General features: G+C 48.1%; 1 protein-coding gene across 2 annotated transcripts in view; it reads left to right on the top strand.

Moving 5' to 3' along the window:
• Positions 1–21,472, top strand: part of AKAP10 (A-kinase anchoring protein 10) — a 522,318-nt gene that overhangs the window by 125,872 nt on the left and 374,974 nt on the right. For both annotated transcript variants that reach the window (XM_078679922.1, XM_078679919.1), the window contains exon 2: positions 20,053–20,097. In XM_078679922.1, the coding sequence (XP_078536048.1) occupies positions 20,053–20,097 (45 nt within the window). The remainder of the gene's footprint in view (positions 1–20,052; positions 20,098–21,472) is intronic.

Genomic DNA, 21,472 nt, shown 5'->3' with positions numbered 1-21,472 from the left:
AAATTGTTATTTACAATACCAGTAGCTCACACTTTCCTAATGCGAGACCGATTGCATTGCAAATGCTTGTTGTTACAGGGGGCCAGTTTTGCAATATTGGCCCCCTGTAATAAAAGCTTAGCAGCAGTGTTTGCCACAAACACGTTACCCACCCAAACCTTCCTACCCTCCCAGGCCAGTGCCACGTAATTGACAGGAATGGTTTACCTACCCAGTCTGGCCCTGTGTAAATTTAATGATTTCTAATAAAAATATTTTAAAGTCTTCTTCAATGTCAGTTGTGTTTCTTCGATGGCACTAGTTCTTAAATCTCGAGCAATGGATTTGTATAGTGATTTTACATCAATGGTTCAATGGTACAAAGTATGATCTTGTTATGAGTGTATCTTCACTTTGGATTACTTGGTGAGAAAGTCAGTTATGTCCTTAAGATAAGCACTCATGACTTAAACACAGGATTGTGAACATTAATCAAGGTATATTCTCACTGGTTCATGAATGGAATTTCTCGTGGACCCTCTTGGTCTGAAATCTTTGGTAGCACGTATACTGTGGGTGTTTTAGGGTATTGTATCAAATATCTCCTATATGCTTCTGTTGTAATGCCCTTGTCTCTGTTCAAAACAATTCCCAAGATGGTGGAAAAATCTTTGGTGGAATTTCCATCAATTTTCATATGCGTGGGCTCATCAGACACATGCTTTCACACTGTAAGTAATATTCCTGATCCACGGGACAACTTGATCAAAATTGAAGGGCTCTCTGGCCGCTACGTACCATGGTGACCCCAGCTGCCCCTGTGCTTCATTCCTACACACGCCAGGAGGCACGTTTGCTGACCCTCAAAAGAGGGGGCTTGGTCAGCATCCAAAGCGCTGATAAGCACTGCTGCATTCACAGTGTGGGACAACTTGATAAAAAGTGAAGAACTCTCTGGTCCTCACGTACCACAGTGACCCAAGATGTTCCCTTGCCTCCTTCCTACACTCCCCAGGAGGAGCTTTTGCAGACAGACGTAGGAGAGGGCATGGCCAGCTGCCGAAGCACTGCTACATTCACACAGCATGGGACAACTTGATCAAAAGTGAAGGGCTCTCTGGCCCTTACATACCACAATGACCCCAGCGGCTCCCTTTCCTCATTTCTACACATGCCAGGAGGCGTGTTTGCAGACCCACATAGGGAGCGTGGCCAGATGCTGAAGTGCTGATACGTGCTGCTGCATTCATTCAGCATGGTTCATGTGTGGGCGAAGCCTGGGCCAAGGGCGACCCGTCCACACCCGGAGGAGGCTGGGCCGGGCCAGCCACTTAGTTTTTAGTCTACAAAATCCTTACGTACTAGGTTTATGCTGAAATCCCTGTTTTAAATGAGTACCATTTGCCAGGTTGTTTAACTCATCCCTCGTCTGGAGAATCTGTGAACTCGTACTAGCCTTGAGGGAAGAAGTCAGAGGTCGGCTACGTAGGGTCCTTTCTAGTGCCGGATCTACTTGCAAGACTTTGTAGTAACCTGTGTATGATTCCGTGTTTATGGCTCACTAAACCTTTGCCCAAATTATTCTTGTATTGATTATTCAGCTACTCTAAGGTAATTAGTAAGCTGTGGAGGAATTCCTTCCCTAGAAGGAAAAGGGTTTCACAGGTTTAGTCCTTTTATTTTGGGTTATAAATAGTAGAAGATAGGGATGTGTTTAATCCACTTGTTGGTCTTATTTATCCATATATAATTACGGGAAAAGTAAAGCTGTCGAAGCCAGCATTATCCATAGTAAACCAACTAAATGTGCTAGTAGAAATAAAGACGTATCTAAAGACAAAACAACACTCAACCAAATAATTTACTTAATAGAAGAGGTTGAGACATTCCTGAACCCGTCCTTATCGGATCAGACAAGTGGTCATAAGAATGGCCTGAAGTCCACACAACCAACTTTGCCAAGTTTTCTTTCACAAAGATCTGATAAGGCCTAGTGCTAGTAGGTCATCTCCTGTTCCAATTTGTGCCTCAACACCAGTAGTAGCAGAGTTGATTTCTGATGCTCGTCCACTAAGCCCACCCCTACCTCTTTAACCCATGGGGAGCTGCTCTAACCACGTCTCTCCCTTAATGTAGGGCACTTTAGAAGGTCCGCCAGAAGTAGAACGCAGGAGGGAAGAGGCTAGTATTATAACTAGGTCACATGATCAACAACTAATGTGTATGAAATAGTGCCCACCTTGCGTGATGAAGAAATGGCTATAAAGGAAATGGTAAAGTCTTTAAAAAATAAGTTGATTTCCACAGTCGATAAAATCACTCCGATTATTACTGCCTAGTCTCATGTGGCTGGCCTGTCTGCATTTACCTCCTTGTCAGTTGTTTCCACCCGGCCAAAGTAACACTACTGGGAACCAGGAGGTCTCTTCAGATTGCCCAACCCTTCCAAATTCAACAGATATTGGGAAGATCAGCGGCTTGGGCTTCAGACAAGTTGTCACACACGATAATAATGGGTTGGAAACTCATACCGTTGGGTCCTCCACTGCATCTACTACATCAGGTATCACTAGAGCATTGTTTAAAGGGCATATGGGGAATGGTCAGCTGGATAAGGATTCGTGTGATCCTACCAATAGTAGATCTTCTGTTGCCAGACCTCGTATGGGTAATTAGACCTTCAAACTGATCAGGGTTCTTAAATTGGACAAAGGTAGTTTTGAGAGTAGGGAATCATCTAATAAAGACCTACACTGGCTAAGGAGTAACTATAAATGCAAGTCGATCATCATGCAGGACATCTTGAATGTACGAAGGCAATCACTAGACTCCTAGTCACAGGACACAATTGTGATTGAGGTAACATCCAGGGAAATCATTGATGGGCCACTGGAAGTTGACGCTTGTGATATTCGTAATTCTAGAACAGGGATACAGCTTGCTTTTTTAAGTGATCTTGACTGTCGATACCCTATTAACACAACGGGAGAGATTACAGGAGAGAGAGACCCCTCTCTGAGGTTGACTGACTACCTTCTAATACCATTAGCAGAGACCCCTTTCCTGTAACCACTCCAGTGAACATTGTGGGATTATCCACAACAAGTAGAATTGACAGCTTGCACCCAAGGCGACATTTTTCCATTAGAGTAATTTCTCAAGATTTCTGTGGATCAGTTATCGGTTACTGAAAACCACTTTATAAGATCCACATGCTCCTTGCCACGAGCCACACCACTTTTTTAAAAACATTTTTTTTTTATCCTCATTTGCCTCTATCGCACCATTTCGCTTTTCTCACCAGCCAAAATATCCATAACCTCGTTTGCTGACATGAGTTGCAGACGATGGGGTAGCTGTGGGGCACCCTGGATCAATAACTCACACCTTGCCGGACCCTATACACACCAATACCCGGTGGAGAAAAATCTACCACCATGGATAAAGGTACTATCAGCCGAGGCAGAAAAAGGCTTAATCACAGGACCCCTGGTCTAACATAACAATATTTTCACCAATTCAAAACAGGTGCCTAAAATTCCTGCCTGCTACGGCCCTTAATTGTGCTATCTGACTTTGCAACATTTCTTCCAGAAGATAACCAGGCTTCATAACTTGGTGGAATCGGTGATACCCACAATTTACAGATCTCTCTGCGGGCCAATAAAATCGTGTAAAATACCAAATTTAGATGATTCTTTTTTTTTTACACTTTTAGAGTCCTTCAATCCTAAAATAACTAGTAAAGCGCTTACCTCAACTTGAATCGTCAAAGAATCAGATACCGCTTTACTCAGGGCCATCCAAAAGGGCTGGATCTTTAGGCAAAGTAAAAACATATGGAGATCATCTTCCTTCATGCTTCCACACTTTGGGCACGCCACATCTCCTCCTCGGCCAAACTTCGATAACCTCCGGTGAACGGTGAAGAGATGGTTCCTTCTAAGGTATGCAGGTTTTACTATTTTGTATAAAGTACGCATAGATGGGGGCGTGGCCAAGATGGCGGCGGAGTAGGACGCGCTTTTCGGTCCCTCCGGCGCCGTTCTCATCAAAGCATTAAATAGCACCCCGCAGGGTGCCCATCTGCGGTCCGAGAGGGGTGTCGAGAGCCCGGAAGCACCTCAGAGAGCCGAGCGGCGCTTTTACTTGGAACTGACGGCCTCACCGGAGCTGCGGGGAAGTGCGGCCTGTGCGACCTGTGAAGCCCCGGGGTCGCGTGGGAGCAGAGCTGAGCCTGTGGTGCTCCCGGCGGGGCGTCCGACACCCCTGTGAAGGGGGAAGGGGGCGGACTTGGAACTTCCACTCCCTGCAGGTGATCTCGGGAGACAGCGAGGACGACCCGGCGTCGCTGACGTGCGACGGGGCGCCCGGAGGTGACCTGCGGCTTTCATCTACGATCCTACAGGGACAAGGCCCTCAACCGGCGGAGCAGGGAGCGGACAGCGGGGCGACCTCCCCCTCTCTTTTTTTCGGTCCGCGACTAGGCGGACGGCGCTGGGGCCTCACGAGGCCTGGGCCCAGAGACCTTTCGACTGGGGCACCAGTGAAGCGCAGGACGCCTAGTGAGTTCACGTCCGACCGCAGGGCCAGTGCAGGGCCTACGGTGGAGCATTGCCGGACGGCGCCAGAGTGAGGTGAGGCCTACGGGGTCTTGGGCGGCTGACCGGTGCCTGGGACTGGAGCCCTGCGAAGCGTGAGACTGGCTAGGGCTGAAGCTGGGAGTGCGAGGCCTAGTGCTGCGGCCTGCCCTGCGCTGGTTGTGTGGCGGCCTGCATTCCGGGGCCGCCCCCCCCCCCCCCCCCCATTGGCTTTTTACATAACTGAGCGGTGTGGGCCTAGGGTCCTCTGAAGAGACGGAGGTGGGTTGGGCCCCGGTCGCCGCTTGCACACCAGACTGGCTGGTATTGGTGCTTGAAGTGTAGTGGCGAGGTAGTCTGCGAGGACACGAGGACGGACCTTGGGACACCTTACACTAGCCGCTGGCGGGAGGCTGCGACATGGCGTCGACCAGGCCCCAAAAGGACAAGCTGCCGAAGGACAGCGCCCAGAAAGGCACGCAGCAGTCGGCTTCACCGGTCAGTGAAAAATCCCCACGCCGCGACGACTCTGAGGCGCCAGCCACCAAAGCTTTCATGTTGGAGCTTTTTGCGGCGATTAAAGAGGACATTACGGAGCTGCGCTCCCAGCTTGCGACAGACCTGAGAGAGGTGCGGCGAGATGTGGATGCGGTGGGAGAACGAGTCGCGACGCTAGAGGAGCATGACCTGAGTACCGCGGAGGATATGCACCGGTTACAGCAAGATGTCCTACGCCTCACAGAGCAAAACCTGGATCTCCAAGCACACACAGAAGATTTGGAGAACAGGTCCCGTCGAAATAACATACGGATACGGGCAGTGCCATGGAAAGGAGAGGGGACGGACCTGCGAGAATACGTGGAGGCACTCTTCCGGCACATCCTGAACGATGAGAAGGTACAGGAGGTCAAGATGGACAGAGTGCACCGAGTTGGCCTACCGCGGGGTCCCATGGCTCCACCTCCGGACATTCTGGTTTGCGTCCATGACTTTCAGCTCAAAGAAAGAATTTTGAGGATGGCGCGTGATCACTCTCCCCTAGAATTTCGTGATCATCGGCCCGTGCTGTACCAGGACCTTGCGGCCTCCACGCTGGCTAAGCGTAGGTGCTTCCATCCAGTAACTGCCTTTCTGCGGGAGAAAGGGATACCCTACTCATGGGGACACCCGTTCAGACTTATCTTTAAATCCAGATTCGATCGCTGGAGGCGGCCTGCGACCTCTTGGGATTGTATCAAGCTAACAGCCCGACTGACACCGATGTATCCCCTTCCCGGCAAGGGCGCAGTTCCCAAGAATGGCAGAAGTTCGGCAAACCGGCGGCAGCGACGTGACGGGATCTCTCGGTCACCTTGCGCGAAAGGGGGGCAGCTGTGGCATCTGTAGCCCGGGTGACAGAGGCGACAACGGACGCATAAGGACACTGTCTTAAGCACACATCCTGTGGGCTACTGGCCGGTGCCGGAGGGGACCAACCGTGGGTTCCAGAAGACGATCCCGCTGGACGTCGGGGGTGACCGGATGAAGATCAATTGTTCCACCTGTGAGCGTCTTCCTTTCTTCTTCACCAATCCTCTTCGGATGATGGACAATAAGTATGTTTCGAAATGTTGGATTTCTTGTGGTTTTCTTCTTTGTTTTTTCTGGGGCTCTGTTGGGGAGGGGGAGAGGGAGCGGGGGGGGGGCAGGTTCCAGGTCCGGAGACGTTTTTGGTGCCGCCTTGGGTGACCCCCCATTCCTACAGGCAGGGAGCGAGTGTTGCGATACTTCCCGCCGGGTAGGCAGCTTCGCGTAGGGAGGCTTTGGCTAGCGAGAGACACAGCACTTGGGGGGGCTTCAGTTCCCCGTATGGTGACCTATGCCCCTGACCGAATTGAGGGTCCTCACACTGAATGTGCGAGGACTTAACAACCCGGTGAAACGGAAGGCGATACTCTCCCTTCTGGAAGCCTCCAAAGCAGGCATCTGTCTGCTGCAGGAAACCCACCTTTTGCAGAAAGACTGCTCCAGGATGCGGTCTCGCTGCTTTCCGCACCAATTCTACTCCTCATCTCCTACTAAGACGGCGGGGTGTGGCGATACTGGTGGCCCAACGGTTCAGGGGGAAGGTGCTGCAGAAGAGGGTGGAAATGAAGGGGCGGCTGTTATCCTACAGATTCTCCTTGGGGGGGGGGAGGTCCACTTTTTCGGTGTGCTCTATCTATGCTCCGAAGGAAGGCCAAGAGAAGTTCTTACATACAGCCCTCGCAGAGGTTGCCACATTGTCTGACCGCCGCATCCTGGTGGGTGGGGATCTGAATTTGGTGATGGACACTTTGCAGGACAGGTCAGGGCAGCGCTACTCGCAGACCGGTACCCTCTCTGTAGACAGATTGGCCAGACTTGGGGAAATGGGTATGGTGGATTTGTGGCGTAGCTTTCATCCGGGCGCGAAGGGATATACATACTACTCTCAGGCTCACTAAAACCTATGCACGCCTCGATCACTTCTTAGTTTCTTCCCCTATGCATGCGCTCGCTGCGGAGGTTGAAATTGCTGCTGCGTCCCTGTCTGACCATTCCCCCGTGTTGGCGGTGTTTGCCCTCCCCCGATGACCCGAACACCACGTTCCTGGAAATTGCGCGACACACTACTGCACCGGGCTGAGGTGGTTGAAAAGCTTTAAGGGGACTATTAGAGATTACTTAGCGCACAATAACACCACAGACACCTCTTTGGCCACTCGCTGGGCGGCGCTTAAGACAGTCCTCCGTGGGGAATTGATCGCAGTTTAGTTTCGGCAGCTGAGAACGCTGAGCGAGCACGCAAGCGAGAGGAATTGTCACAGAAAACGCGTGAACTCGAGCACATGCACCAACGCATGGGGCGCCAAGAATATGGAGACAGTTACGGCAGGCTCGGCAGCAACTGGCGGCGCTCGACCAAGATCGAGCGGAATACGCGGCGTTGAGGGTGCGACACCTATATTACACAGGGGGTGACCGGTGTGGAAGATTGCTGGGGCATGCACTGATGGAAGTGCAGCAGCGGCACGCGGTTCAGGAGATTGCCACACAGGACGGGAAGGTAGTCACCGAAGACGCAGACATTGCTGCGGCCTTTAGCGCTTTTTACACATCTCTGTACGTGGGATCTTCCTTGGACCCGGCGGAAGGCGAGAGGTTCTTGGAGTCCATTCCCCTCCCGTCCCTGACCCCTGAGCAGGCGGAGTCATTAGACCGGCCTATCCGGCCGGAGGAGGTCATTGCGGCTATTTCACGCCTCAAACTGGCCAAGGCCCCTGGCCCGGACGGTTTATCCGCCACTTTTTACAAGACGTTTTGCGCGCAGGTCGTGCTGCTGCTGACCGCTCTTTTTAACTCCTTTGCTGATCCGGGAACAATCCAGAGGGATCTTCTTCACGCGACTATTTCCGTCATTCCCAAGCCAGGAAAGGACCGTTCACGCTGCGAGGCCTACCGACCTATTTCTCTACTCAACGTAGACCTCAAGCTCTACACTAGTATTCTGGCGACGCGGCTCGTGCCTCTCATGCCAAGCCGGATTGATCCAGCCCAGGCAGGCTTCATCCCTGAGCGCCAGGCAGTGGACAACACGAAGAGGGCGCTGCATCTCATAGAGAAGGCCACGAGGACGGCAGGAGAGTATATGTTTCTGGCGATAGACGCCGAGAAGGCGTTTGATCGGGTCCCTTGGCCTTACCTCGAGCAGATGTTGGTGAAGGCGGGGCTGGGCAACAAATTTCGTAAGTGGGCCCTTAACGGCTACTCTTTTCCCACGGCGATGGTCAAGGTCAATGGACATTCCTCGCCTCGCTTTCCTATCGAGCGTGGCATAAGGCAGCGGTGCCCACTGTCGCCCCTGCTCTTTGCTTTATACATGGAGCCGCTGGCACAAATGATGCGGCTTAACCCGGAGGTGCATGGCATTAAGATCTGAGCCTATACACACACTATCAGTCTTTATGCCGACGACGTCCTTTTGTCTCTATCCTCCCCGACTGCTTCACTACCTGACTGTGTGGAAAGTCTTGACGCCTTCTCTAGGGTGTCGGGATTTAAGGTTAATATGGCCAAGGCGGAGGCCTTGGATCTTTCTCTAGAGACACACACCCGATCTCACCTACAGAATAGTTTTCCATTTCGTTGGACGCAGACCACTGTCCCTTACCTGGTAATCCACCTCGCCCCCACGCTGCAGGACACGGTTCAGGTCAACTATGCGCGCCTGAGCCTTCTTATCCGCAAGGAGCTAAGTCGGTGGAAACATTTGCCACTATCCTGGTTGGGTAAGGTGGCAGCCGTCAAAATGACGGTCCTGCCGCAGATTCTTTATTTATTCCGGGCCATCCCCCTCCGCCCCCCAGATGATTGGCTCCGCCAGACGCAAACCGAATTGGCACAATTCATATGGAACTGCAGGAAGCCTAGAATGAAACTTAGAGTGGCGACGCTGCCGCCCGAGAAGGGAGGTGTGGGTCTGCCGGACCTCCTATTGTATTAAGAGGCAACCGAACTGAGAACTTTAGTCGAATGGAGCAGATGGGAGTCAGAGAAACACTGGCTCTTCCAAGATCAGGCCATAGCGGGCCGTCCGCTCCAGGAAGTGCCCTTTCTCCGCAAGCAGCACAGACCCCCTAATCTTTACGCTTCCTACATCATGAGGGTACCTCTGGAGGTGTGGGATAGCACCAATCTGAAACATGAACTAACCACCTTCCCATCCCCGCTTACACCTCTGCTGGAGAACCCCGATTTCACCCCCGGACAGGACGTCGCGGCTTACGTGAAGTGGCGCCCAGCGGGATGCAGGGCTCTTTTCCACATGTACAATGGTAATGGGATCATTCCCCTCGAAACATTCAAGCAGTACTACGGCCTGCCGGAGTCGGAACGCCTCAGATATTTACAAGCGCGCCATTGGGCTCTTAACGGTCAGGTACGGGAGGCGGCGGCCTGGCCACTGCGGCCTTATGAATATTGGTTGATCACGAGGACGACAGATAAGCACCTCATCTCTGACCTCTATCGCATGTTGTTAGACCGCTACTCCCACGTATATAACTTGGGTAGGGCCCGATGGGAGAGGGAGTTAGGACGCGCACTCAGCTCTAAAGAATGGGATGGTATATACTATCGTGCGCGGCACTCCGCCTACCACATGGGCTTGACTGACACACTCACCAAGATAGTAACATATTAGTACTACACCCCAGAGAGGTTACATGAGATGGATCACAGTAGGGAGGCAACATGCTGGTGCGGCTGCGGGGAAACTGATTCCTTGGTACATCTTCTCTGGGACTGTGTACACCTCCGGGGTTATTGGAAGTCAGTCTTAGATGAGGTTGATGCCCACTTCGACACTGAAATCCCAAGATTCCCCATCTATGTTCTACTAGGCCTCCCGAATCCCGTTACATACCCGTTACGGTAACGCAGGGGCAGACTGATCACCATCGCTATTGGGTCCGCATTGCAGAACATCTTGTCCCTCTGGCGCACCGCACACATTCCTGCATTCCAAGGTTGGCTGTTTCGACTATGGGCAGTGCTGGGCATGAAAAACTGTCCTTGACTAAAGCGGGGGAGGGTGCAAAGTACGTGGACCCTTTTAGCCACGGAATTCAGAGAAGTCACGTGCCCTAGGTACTTGCGTATCTTGCGCCTGTCCCAAACTGAGGGCTGAGTTAGGAGGAGGATTACCCTATACGGGGGAAGGATCGGACCTGGGGGGGGGGGGGGAGTCAGGGAGGGGTGTTGAAGTTGGGGCTCGGGCGGGTGGGGGGGGGGTTTATTCTTCTTAATTTTTCTGATTTATTAGCTTTCAGTCCCTAAGGACAAGGCCACACGGCCACATTACTTATTCTGTTACAGCGGTACTAGAGGTACGCATTGCCAGCTTAAGGTCGGAGGGCTATTGCTGGGGGCATGCAGGGTGGCCTTGAGACAATGGGTCACACGGATTGCGCATGTCCTATTCTTCAATACGCAGCTCGGCTAGCTGGAGGCTGGGGTTGATGGACTCGGAGGGGTGGGACTGTGGCTAGTGCCCATTTACTTCCTGACACTTCACGTGATGACAACATGATGCTCTGGGTGCGCACTTCCCCCTCCCCCGCCCCCTTCTCCTTCTTTTCTCTGATTTAAAGACGTGGCTGGCCCCTCGTGGTTGTAGGCGGCATGCTGTGTTTAACACTTGTTGTACCACCATGGTCGTTGAATTGCATATACGGTATTACTTTGCCTAGCCGGCCCACTGGGTTGCAGGCGTTTTCTGTTCTGTCTATTGTGCTCAAATATTACCAATAAACAGATTTAATACTAAAGTACGCATAGATACTTGCCATTGATCTTCAAGCGTAGTTGACCGCAAGCATCTGCCCCAAAGTTCATCAGGAAGGTTGAAGTTCCCATCCTCCATATCCACCATGAACCAGTACCAAAGTGCGATTTCCTTAACTGGAGACTGCCTGGAGATTACTTTTTCCTCAAATTCGTTATAACCACCAACCTTTGTACTAGAAGATTGAAACCAGCTCAGGACTTGGAGATATTTAAATCTTGATATTCTTTGACCTGATATCTGGTTGCATTCCTCTCAAGAGATCAGTTGATTCTCGTGTAGGAGATGATTCCAAACTGATATTCCCAGCTTCCCTCAAGGGTGTGACCAACGCATCTTTGGCCCATTCAGAGGACCCCAGAGAATCCCAGATAGGAGTGTAATGGCTGAAATATGGCAACTTCACAGATCTCCTCACTCTATACCATGTCTCAGCCATGCCTCTTAAGATTTTTTGCCTTACTTTTTTTAAAGTACTTTGGGTCCGCATACTTAAACATAAAACCTCCTTCCGTTAAGTTGTGGCTTCTCAACTGGACCTCGAACAGACTGCCTGCTTCTGAATTGAATGGTGTAAGCAGAAGCATTCTTCCATTTTTTTTCATAAAAGACCAGGAGTACAGCAGCAGGTCAGATAATGCTAGGCCACCTTTTTCCAACCTCCTTCTCAACTTCTTCCAAGAAATTCTTGGCCCCTTAGAAGCCCAGATGAAGGAGCTAATCTGGCTCTGAAGTTTCAAAAACCAAGCTTTGGAGAAGGGGAGAGGAATAGATTCGAATAGGAAGGTAAACTTTGGTAGGATTACCATTTTTATAAGATTAACCCGACCAAACAGGATCAGAGGGAGATGCGCCCAGTTCTTCAACAGGATGACCACTTCCTTCTTAACTATCTCAAAATTTACTTCCGTGAGCTTAGCGATATCCTGTGTAATCCTTAACCCATGGTATCTCAGCTCCTTGGTGCATCTTATTCCATCTGCTGTAAAATTCCAAGTCATAATCTCAGTTTTTTCCTTATTATTCTTATTCCCCGAGATTTTCCCAAAATCAGTAGTAATTGTTAAAAATGCCTCAAGTGCAGTATGAATCTCACTAGTAAAGACCAAGATATTGTCTGCATATAGACACACCTCTTGTCTCTGTGTATTTTACGATCTTGTTCTTCATAGGATCTGTGATCTAGCCATCTTAACACTATTGGCCTACTCTGTCCATCCCAGAAATGTGCTCGTATTGTGAAGGCCTCCTCAATCTCATTCAGCTGGATAGGAACACAGCCACCCCTTGGTTGTCACACATGAAACTATGGCTTTTAAATTTGGGTCTGGGAGAACTGTGGACTAAAGCCATAACTATTAAGTCTGCCTCAATAGCCCTTTTAAAGAAAACCTTCCGGGGGGCATGTTAATTTTAATCTTCACCAAACATTAGACAGTGACAGCCTTACTGGCAAGTTTTTATCTATAAAATCAACTCCCTTGATTGATTCTTACATGGACAAGTGCTCGCCCTTATGGGCCAAAATCCTCTTTATTAAATTTGGGTTTGGCATCCTGGCACTAAATAGTTACACCTGTAAGTGGAGCAAGGAGAGCACTGCCCTAAGTGTTAGGAGCAAGTGCCCTTTTTTGTCCGATTGCATCAAAACTACTTAACATGTTCTATTCTTTTGTCTACTGTATGCTCATCATAGAGCGAAATGGCTAAAACTTTATTGCCGTAATCTGGGGTGCCGGCATTATTTGCCAGGCTTTCCTACCATGAGAACAGACACTAGCCGTCATACGGTCTTATTTCTGAGCGGGTTTTAATTAACTATTGGTGTGACAAGAAACCAGCTAGGCCTACCATTCTAGTATAAATGTTATCATATTTTAGGCCAAATGTAAACGCTGTGAGTGATGACTTTTCTGTGTATACATCTTCGGTCTCTCTCCTGTAAAGATGCAATTTAATGGTGTGCTATTTAGATAAGAGCAATTGAAGGTGTTCATAAAATTGACAAGTGGTTTTCTACTACGCTTTTATTATTTTTACAATATGATGAAATGCATGTTGTGGGAAGTTTCATCTATTACGGATGATGTGATCCAGGTTAAATTTTATTGCATATCTAAACGTATTTTATCAAGAAAAATTCTTGTTTGGTATATGTCAATTTTTATGTGGAAATGTTAAGTTGGTTTTGTGGATCAGATGTTGTATTTTTAGCTCACTGTACTTTTAACTTATCTGTTTTAACTGTGTCCTGCTTGATGGTCTGTGACGGAAATAAAGCATTATACTACTAGCATTCACGATCTATATCTACCAGTTCACCCCCTTTGTCTCCTTTAAAAAAGATTATTATTGGATCCTTTACCATTTTTTCAGTGATGCCACTTTCCTTCAATTAAAACTGTTTTTGAATAGACTTCTGGCCCCTATTTTCACAACAGTTTCAGAAGAATCCAGAGCTTTGACGGATGGGAGCCACAAATGTACTTTTAGGTCTTTTAAAGTCCCCCTTTCTTTGTTTGTCCGTTACAAAGTTATGTTATCACACAAGTTTATTAATCTCAATGCACTCATAAATTTAAACACGCTAATCTTTATTTCCAATTCATTGGAATGATACTTTGGAACAAATGATGTTCCTTTATGGAAAATTGTCAATTTGAGTGAAAATTCATCTTTGTTGTGAAATATTGATAACCAAGCTCTCCATATTTAATTCTTTCTGTGTCCTGGTTTGTACTCTCAAATCTTTTTGAACCATGTCATCTTCAGGTCTGTCTTTTGCAGCTGGGTTGACGTGCAATAAAGACACCAGTTTTGTCTGTTGGTATTGCACCAAAAGTTCAAGCTTTTTATCCAATGTTGGTACCTCTGGAAGTACTCCTCTGCTTTATTCTGTCATAACCCTCATCCTCAGTTGCTGTTTCTCATTCCAGAGACCGTGGTGGAGGTCTATTTTGTCTTTTCTGTGCATATTCTTCAGCCCATATGTAAATTTCTAGGCTATAATCTATGGTATATCAAGGAAATATCTATCTAGTCATATATTGATATCATTTAAAATTCTCTCCCAATCCTCTTTTGGGCTTTGTTAGTGATTTCATGTTTCAACTGAGTGATTTCCCCAGATAATTAATCCAGCATTTTGGACAACTGTTCCACTATCAATAATATCAGATCCAATGAACACTTATTCAATATTGCGCACCTACTTTTAGTAATCCTTTGGTTGTTCGTACTTAAGGTTGGTTTCCCTCTGAGTATTCTTTGTACCTTATGATATTTAATGAGGGTTGATGCGTGTAGTCACTGGTTGATTTCTCTTTTCATAAGGTATAAAAATTGTTTAGTATTGCTTTCTATCATACCTGAACTTGTTGAAGGGATTTCCGATTCTCCAATTAATGAATATATACATTGAAGGTTGTATGACATTACAACGCATGCTAATACATCGCATGCCAGTACATCGCGGTTTTTACAACACAAGTCGTTACGACAACTTGCGTTGGAGGGCGCTGGACTAAGGAGTAGTATAATTTACTATTCCAACTCCAGTCTACATACAGGAGGGAAGGTGTTGGATAGTAAATTATACTATTCCTTGTCCTAGAGCGCCATCCAGCGCAAGTCGTTGTAACGTCTTGCGTTCTAAAAACCACGATGTAATGGCATCGCGATGTAACACCCATGTTGTAAACGACGTTTCCCACATTGAGCCTCCTCAGTGGTAAATCTAAAGGTATTGGCTCTATTATGTATGGTTTTAGATATTTCTTCAAAGGACATCTCGTTTGGGTGCTACTGATGGTGATCAGCAAGAATTGACGAAAAAAGTGTTCAAGTTAAAAACATAGCCTGGAGTGGATTTACCTTATGTCACAATACTACCAAAGTTAATAACTGACAGAAAGTCTCCATTGTCAGGTCTGTTAATTTCAATAGTAATAAATGGTCAAGCACCATGGAAAGCAACATCTGTGTAAAACTTTTGAGGATCCTGCAAGCCACATACAGCCAAAGACTCCATGACACTGCTTTTCAAGACTGCAGGCAGGTCAAGGAGTGCCATTAAGGCCATCTCTGAGCAAGTAATTTGCATTTTTTCCCACATTATTGGTTTGTCATTCCACTGTAAGATACCATCCCAGTCCCTAAAAATGATCTTCTGTTATGTCATTGGAAACCATTCTGGGTTTAGGAGTTAAGAAAGAATGGGAAGGGGAGAACTGCAGGGCAATTGGTTGTTTTTTTTCTTTGACACACTTTCCCCACTAAGATAGTACCATCAGGGTAAGTCAGAGACATGGCAGGTCGTAATTTCTCATTGTGATGTGAGAAGGCAAATAGGCTTTATAGAGTGTGTTGGACTTGGCCCTTTTTGCAGGGTCATCCCTAAACTCTTTGCATTTCTCCTAGCCTTTTTTCTGACATGGTGTTGGTGGTTTTAGGCCTCTGGACACTTTAGCACTGTTGTCCAGTGCAAAGCGTGTGCGCTCTCTGTGTTAAATGTGGTAAGATTGGTCTACACCTGTGTGGCCTATTTAATTTACCTGTCAGTCCCTTGTAAAGTGGTATCCCATACACCCAGGGTTGGTAAATTAAATGCTACTGATGGGCTTGCAGCGCAGATTGTGCCACCCACCAAAGTAGCTTTTCAAACCTATCTGAGGCCTCTGCTATTGCAGGGCCTTTGCGCGCATGGTTACTGCCACTGTGACGTGGCACCTAAAGTGTGTGCCATGTCCGTGACCCCTCCTTTTACTACATGTCAGTCACCCCTAAGGTTGGCCCTAGCTAGCTCTATGGGCAGGGTGCATTGTAGGTAAAAGATAGGACATGTACCTTAAGTGTGTGACATTTCCTGGTAGTGATAAATAGCCATTTTGGTTTCTCACTACTGTGGGGCTGCCATCCTATAGGAATGCATTGGGGATTCCCTGCTAAGTGTTTCAGTGGCAATCCCTGATATGAGAGGCGCAGCCTGGTCAAGTTTGGTATGTTTGGAATAGTGATAATGAATGCCACGCAATGGTGTGCGCAGATTTATTATAACTATTTTAGAAATGGTACTTTTAGAAGTTGGCCTTTCTGTGTGCTAATTGTCTGCCTGTCTGATGTGAATTGCATGTCTGGCTTTTGAGTGACAGGGGCTGGGAGGTGTGTGTTGATCCAGGAGGGGCAGAGTGAGTCAGCGCTAAGCTGAATGGGACATCTACATTTTGAGTAGTGGGAGGAGAAGTCCCTCGTCCCTGAATTGGAGTGTGCCTGCCCTAGTGAATGCTGGCGCCGCCCCCCTGTGGTATGTCTGATGACGAGCCCCCACTTCACGAAGGGGAAGAGGAGCCTTGTAAACAAATTGCTCCAATTACCCCCTGAACCAGTTTTTGCTGGTTCCCCAAGCCCTGTGCTCTGCAGAGCTAAGAGGAAAAGTGGTATAAATGTAGGGGCTGTGACCCCAGGAAAAGCCTGTGCTTGTACTTACTTGGAGGGGACCCTCTGCCAGGAAGAACCGCTGCGGGACCCAGCTGCTGTCTCCTGGGGGTCCCTGCGTGCTGGCCTAATTGGCTGCGCTGTGCTGTTGTCTCCCAAACACTAAGGATTCTTTATTTCTGCCTGCTCCCTCTTTGTGTCAGGTGGGGTACAGGCTGAGCGCTGTATTTTAACTTGACGAGGGAGGAAGAGCGCAGGGACTCTGCAGCACGGAGCTGCAGCTTGCTTCAAGGGAATCCCAACTTGGGGATTCCCCCACCTGGATGCTGGGAGAAGCGGGAGCCCACCCCTCATTTGTGCGCACCAAGCAGGTACCCACCCCGCACCTTTGTCGCATTTTGTGCTTGCCAACTTTCAAATGAGCGGGCGCCTACTCCGCATTCTGCGCTTTTTGCAAGTGCCCACCCCACATTCATGCTTACTTGACAAGCGGGTGCCCAGCCCGCATATTGCTACATTTAAAAAACGGAGCGGGAGCCCACCCCGCTGGTTCGTGCCCCCTGCGTGAGGCCGCTGCTGAGAAGCACCGAGGAACCATGAGAGCCACCGCGCTGCCCACGGCGACCCGGACGGCAGGCGAGTTACCTGGATGTGGGCGGGGCCGAATCCGGAAGTGCTGCGGCGAGCTGGGCTCTCATGAGCGGTGAGAGCCCTACACTGGAAGGAGAAACGCCGGCACATCGACCGTCAGGCGGGAGCCCACACCGCCTTCTGGCACCCAGCAGAAGCCGACCTGCGGGTGGGAGCCTAACCCGGAGTGCTGAGCCTCCTCGAGGAGCACCGGGTGACTGGAGCTGCACCATTCGTTGAAGGCAGCCCTTGGTGAGTCGACGGAGAAGAGGGATTGGGTGAAGAGCGGCGCCACCCAGTCAAAGCCCCAATGACCGGGCGCCTACTCCGCATTCTGCGCTTTTTGCAAGTGCCCACCCCACATTCATGCTTACTTGACAAGCGGGTGCCCAGCCCGCATATTGCTACATTTAAAAAACGGAGCGGGAGCCCACCCCGCTGGTTCGTGCCCCCTGCGTGAGGCCGCTGCCGAGAAGCACCGAGGAACCATGAGAGCCACCGCGCTGCCCACGGCGACCCGGACGGCAGGCGAGTTACCTGGATGTGGGCGGGGCCGAATCCGGAAGTGCTGTGGCGAGCTGGGCTCTCATGAGCGGTGAGAGCCCTACACTGGAAGGAGAAACGCCGGCACATCGGCCGTCAGGCGGGAGCCCACACCGCCTTCTGGCACCCAGCAGAAGCCGACCTGCGGGTGGGAGCCTAACCCGCAGTGCTGAGCCTCCTCGAGGAGCACCGGGTGACTGGAGCTGCACCATTCGTTGAAGGCAGCCCTTGGTGAGTCGACGGAGAAGAGGGATCGGGTGAAGAGCGGCGCCACCCAGTCAAAGCCCCAGTGAGTGGGGGCTGAAGGGGGGAGCCGTGTCAGCACTCCTCAGGCACAGTGAGCGCCGATCGCCACAAAGAGCATAGCTGCGCCGCCCCAGTGTGGGCAGCTACACCAAACGGGGCATTTTCTATTCATGGCCCAGGGAGGAGCCCGGTGATTGGGGCTCTCCCGGTGAGCCAAGTTGGGGCCATTTGAGTTGCGAAATCCCGGAGTGGGGCTTGGGAGAACTCTTAGCCTTGGCCAGAGGAAAAGGGGTGTGTTTCGGGGAAGATTGTCAGTGCCCTCCCCCTGAGATTGCCCAGGGCACAAAGGTGCCCGTGTCTCTGTTTTCTGCCATAGCTGCACCGCATGACAGAGGGCAGCTGCAACGTTTGGGGGCATTGTTTGTCGATGAGAAAAGGGGTGAGAAGCACCCCATGCCCCAGTGCAGTGCGCACTTTGTGGTTGCTGCTGAGGCAGCCAGGGGTGCCTTTGCGAGGTCCCCCACAAAGCCCTGACTTTGCTAGACATAGGGCCTGGAGGTCATTTTGGTACCCGGATGTACCAGAAGGGCGCAAGGCCCTAGAGGAAGGTGATGTTTGCCCCCGATGCGTGTACTGCTGATGTTTATGCATAAAGTTCATGCCTACAGTGAGTGCATACCTTGTTTATGCTGGTGAGCCCTATTGCGTAATGTGTGTATGCTAATGAGGTTTGAGAGCCTAATGTGTTTTATGCCTACTGCTTATGCCTAATGTCATGGTATGATATTTTAAGATGGTGTCTAACGCTAATGTGATAATGCTTAGGTCATTATGGTACCAGTAATTACTGATTGTGATTTACATTTACTTACCTGCATTTTGATGGTTCTGACCGTGGCCCGATTGGCTCGGTCCTGTATATAATCCCCTGTGAATATTGCCCATGCCGATTGGCACAGTATAAATGTGTGATTATGTTTCAAATGTGTTTATGACAATACAAAGGCTATTTTTTATATAACCTTTTGTGTTGTGCCTAGTGTGTTGCTGCTGTGTGTGTATCTTGCGCAAACACTTTACACATTGCCTCTGGGATAAGCCTGACTGCTCGTACCAAGCTACCAAGGGGATAAGCAGGGGTTATCTTCAGCGTGTAACTCCCTTGCCCTGACTAGAGTAATGGTTTCTGCCTGACTTTGGCGCAAGCCTTAGCCAACTAGAAATCCCATTTCTAACAGAGTGTTATTCAAAAGTCATAATGCACAGATGGGAATGCTGGTCTAAATTGGAAAGGGGAAATGTTTATAAAGTGATCTGGCTAATTGTACATTTGTGAAGTAATGTTTTCCCGTATGAATGCTCTAATTTTTGATTTGTTTCATAGGGCATGTGTTATGTTATGTTTGGAACTTCTTCCCCCACCCTCAATGGGATTAAATAGTATTTGTGATCGATTACTTCTGTGTATTGTTGTCTCTTAGGGTCATAATTGTGGCTTTAATCCCTTGATCCTGGAGGGTCTCTAGTGGATAATATTAGCCTGTAGTACCTCATCGGCCTTGTAGATGGCACCTGTAGCTGAAATAGATTGGTGATGGAACTGGCATCGGGCAGTTATTCCTTGACAATGTTTTCTGTTATCTGTCAGCAGGAATCTCCTTGCTTGTAGCAATGCCCCTGCTTTTCATTAAACGAAGCAGCTACCTACTACCAGGATGTGCTATGAGCTGTGTAGAATGAGCCTAGTGACATCATAGCTCATAACATGTAGTACCTTGTCATGGAGCATCCAATTCTAATCTTAACAAGCAATGAAAAGATTAGGAGAAGCACTTGGTGATCTTACTAAGGAGCCTCACAAGCTTCGTACTCTCAACAACAGTGTGGTTACTGTGAATGAAGAATTAAAAGAAAAATATATTTTTGTTGTTTGGGGGAGGGGATGGACTATTAAAAGATAATTGATCATTTCAAAATATCAAATGGATGTAATCCTACTATACAGAAATACGTATTTAATTCAATATTTTCAACTTCTGTCTTCTGGTCTTGTGGCATTTTAACTCTTTTTCTCCTAACTTTGTCTTTCATTCACTCTCCGGTGTTGTGTTTTAATTAAATATGCAAGTTATATCAAAGAAACACATTTATTTTCTTCGTCATTGTATTCTGAATATGACTATAAGGTTAGTCTGCATTTTGATCCTTTAGAATTATCAAAATTGTTTATTTATACCTGATCAGTTTTTCATTTATGTATTTTAAATGGCCTACTCTTTCTTTGTTGTTTTACAGTCAAAGGCAAAGATGATAAACCAACAGATCTGAAGGTAGTTCAAGGTGAGCTTGTGTTTTCCTCCTTTAACAACAGATATATATGTATATATTTTTAATTGGGGCATGTGTTCATTCCATTCTCATGTGGTGCATAGTTAGAAACCTTGTGCTGCTGGAATGCAAGTTTTCCAACAGACTCTTCATTGTAGCTGCATTGTATAATAACATTCTTTAGTATAATCTTCCATGTTATGCTTTCATTCCTAAACTTTATGAAATTTCGTTAGCAAGTGGGAGTGCAAAAGACTGAAAATTGATTGGTCTTTTTCTTGCATATTGTCATGTTTGAGGTTAGAGCAAGGACGGAATCTGCAGACAGCCTTAGAATCATGTATATTTGATATGTAGCTCTTGTTTCTTACATCTGAGACCCACATCCCCACATGAAGTCAGGTAGTGTCTCTATTGAAGCAGCCCTCTGCAGGACAGAGCTCACTTCTCGTCACAGCATACAAAACTTGCTTGTGGAACATACATTTCTCATACGTAAACATTCTTATGCCTCTCTCCTGGTAACTGCAGTTAACAAAGCTATCTTTGACAGTCTCACAGTGGTTGAATATAAAACATGCAGATGTGGCTAAGGTGCTGTGCCCTAGAAAGTTATTACTTTCAGCAGGGAAAGCACAACTCTACACAACATTGGCTCTGTGGAAGGCCAAGTAACCTATATATACAGACCATTCAGTACATACTCATTTGGTACTCTGCATGTCTTATCCTTTCACAGAGGTGAATTTATAAGTGTTTAGTGTCATATACAAGATTGGGTCTGTGGTGTAACAGTAGGAAAGGTGTGGCTGGGATGGAGGGGGGGATCCGTGTTTGCGTGTGAGATAATACTGTGTATCTTTCCTATATATCTCAAACATCCTACATGTTATTATTGCGAAAGAGATTAAGCAAATGTTTTACTTCAAAGATTATTTTAAAATTAAAGGGAAATTCACATTACTGCAAAATCCTTCTGTAGCATAAAACACAGCCTTGCTTTACTTACGACATTGATTAGTCCTATTTGTATAGCATAAGCTTGTGAAATGTATCTAGAGTAACCTTCATTGAAGGTCACTCCTCCCCCTTCCAAATAAGTCAAGTTTTTTTTTTTTTTAAACATATTTTATTGAATAATAGCATTACAGTACATAATCAGACATTGCACCACCCCCTACGGAATTGTGACCAGATAGGGCGCAAATCTGCAAGGAAGCCCAGCCAAGTATTACACCTTCGTACATCTCTTTTGGGGGCAACACAACCTGCATTAATCAGACATCTAATCTAATAGTACTGCGACTATACATTACTTCTCAATTGAATTTTAAGAAAACAAAAAGAAACAAGGCCCAACAACCCTCCTACCCCCTCCCCCCTCTGG

This window comes from Lissotriton helveticus, chromosome 3_1, assembly GCF_964261635.1.
Source record: "Lissotriton helveticus chromosome 3_1, aLisHel1.1, whole genome shotgun sequence".
NCBI lineage: Eukaryota > Metazoa > Chordata > Amphibia > Caudata > Salamandridae > Lissotriton > Lissotriton helveticus.
This window is presented reverse-complemented; position numbering and strand designations above follow the sequence as displayed.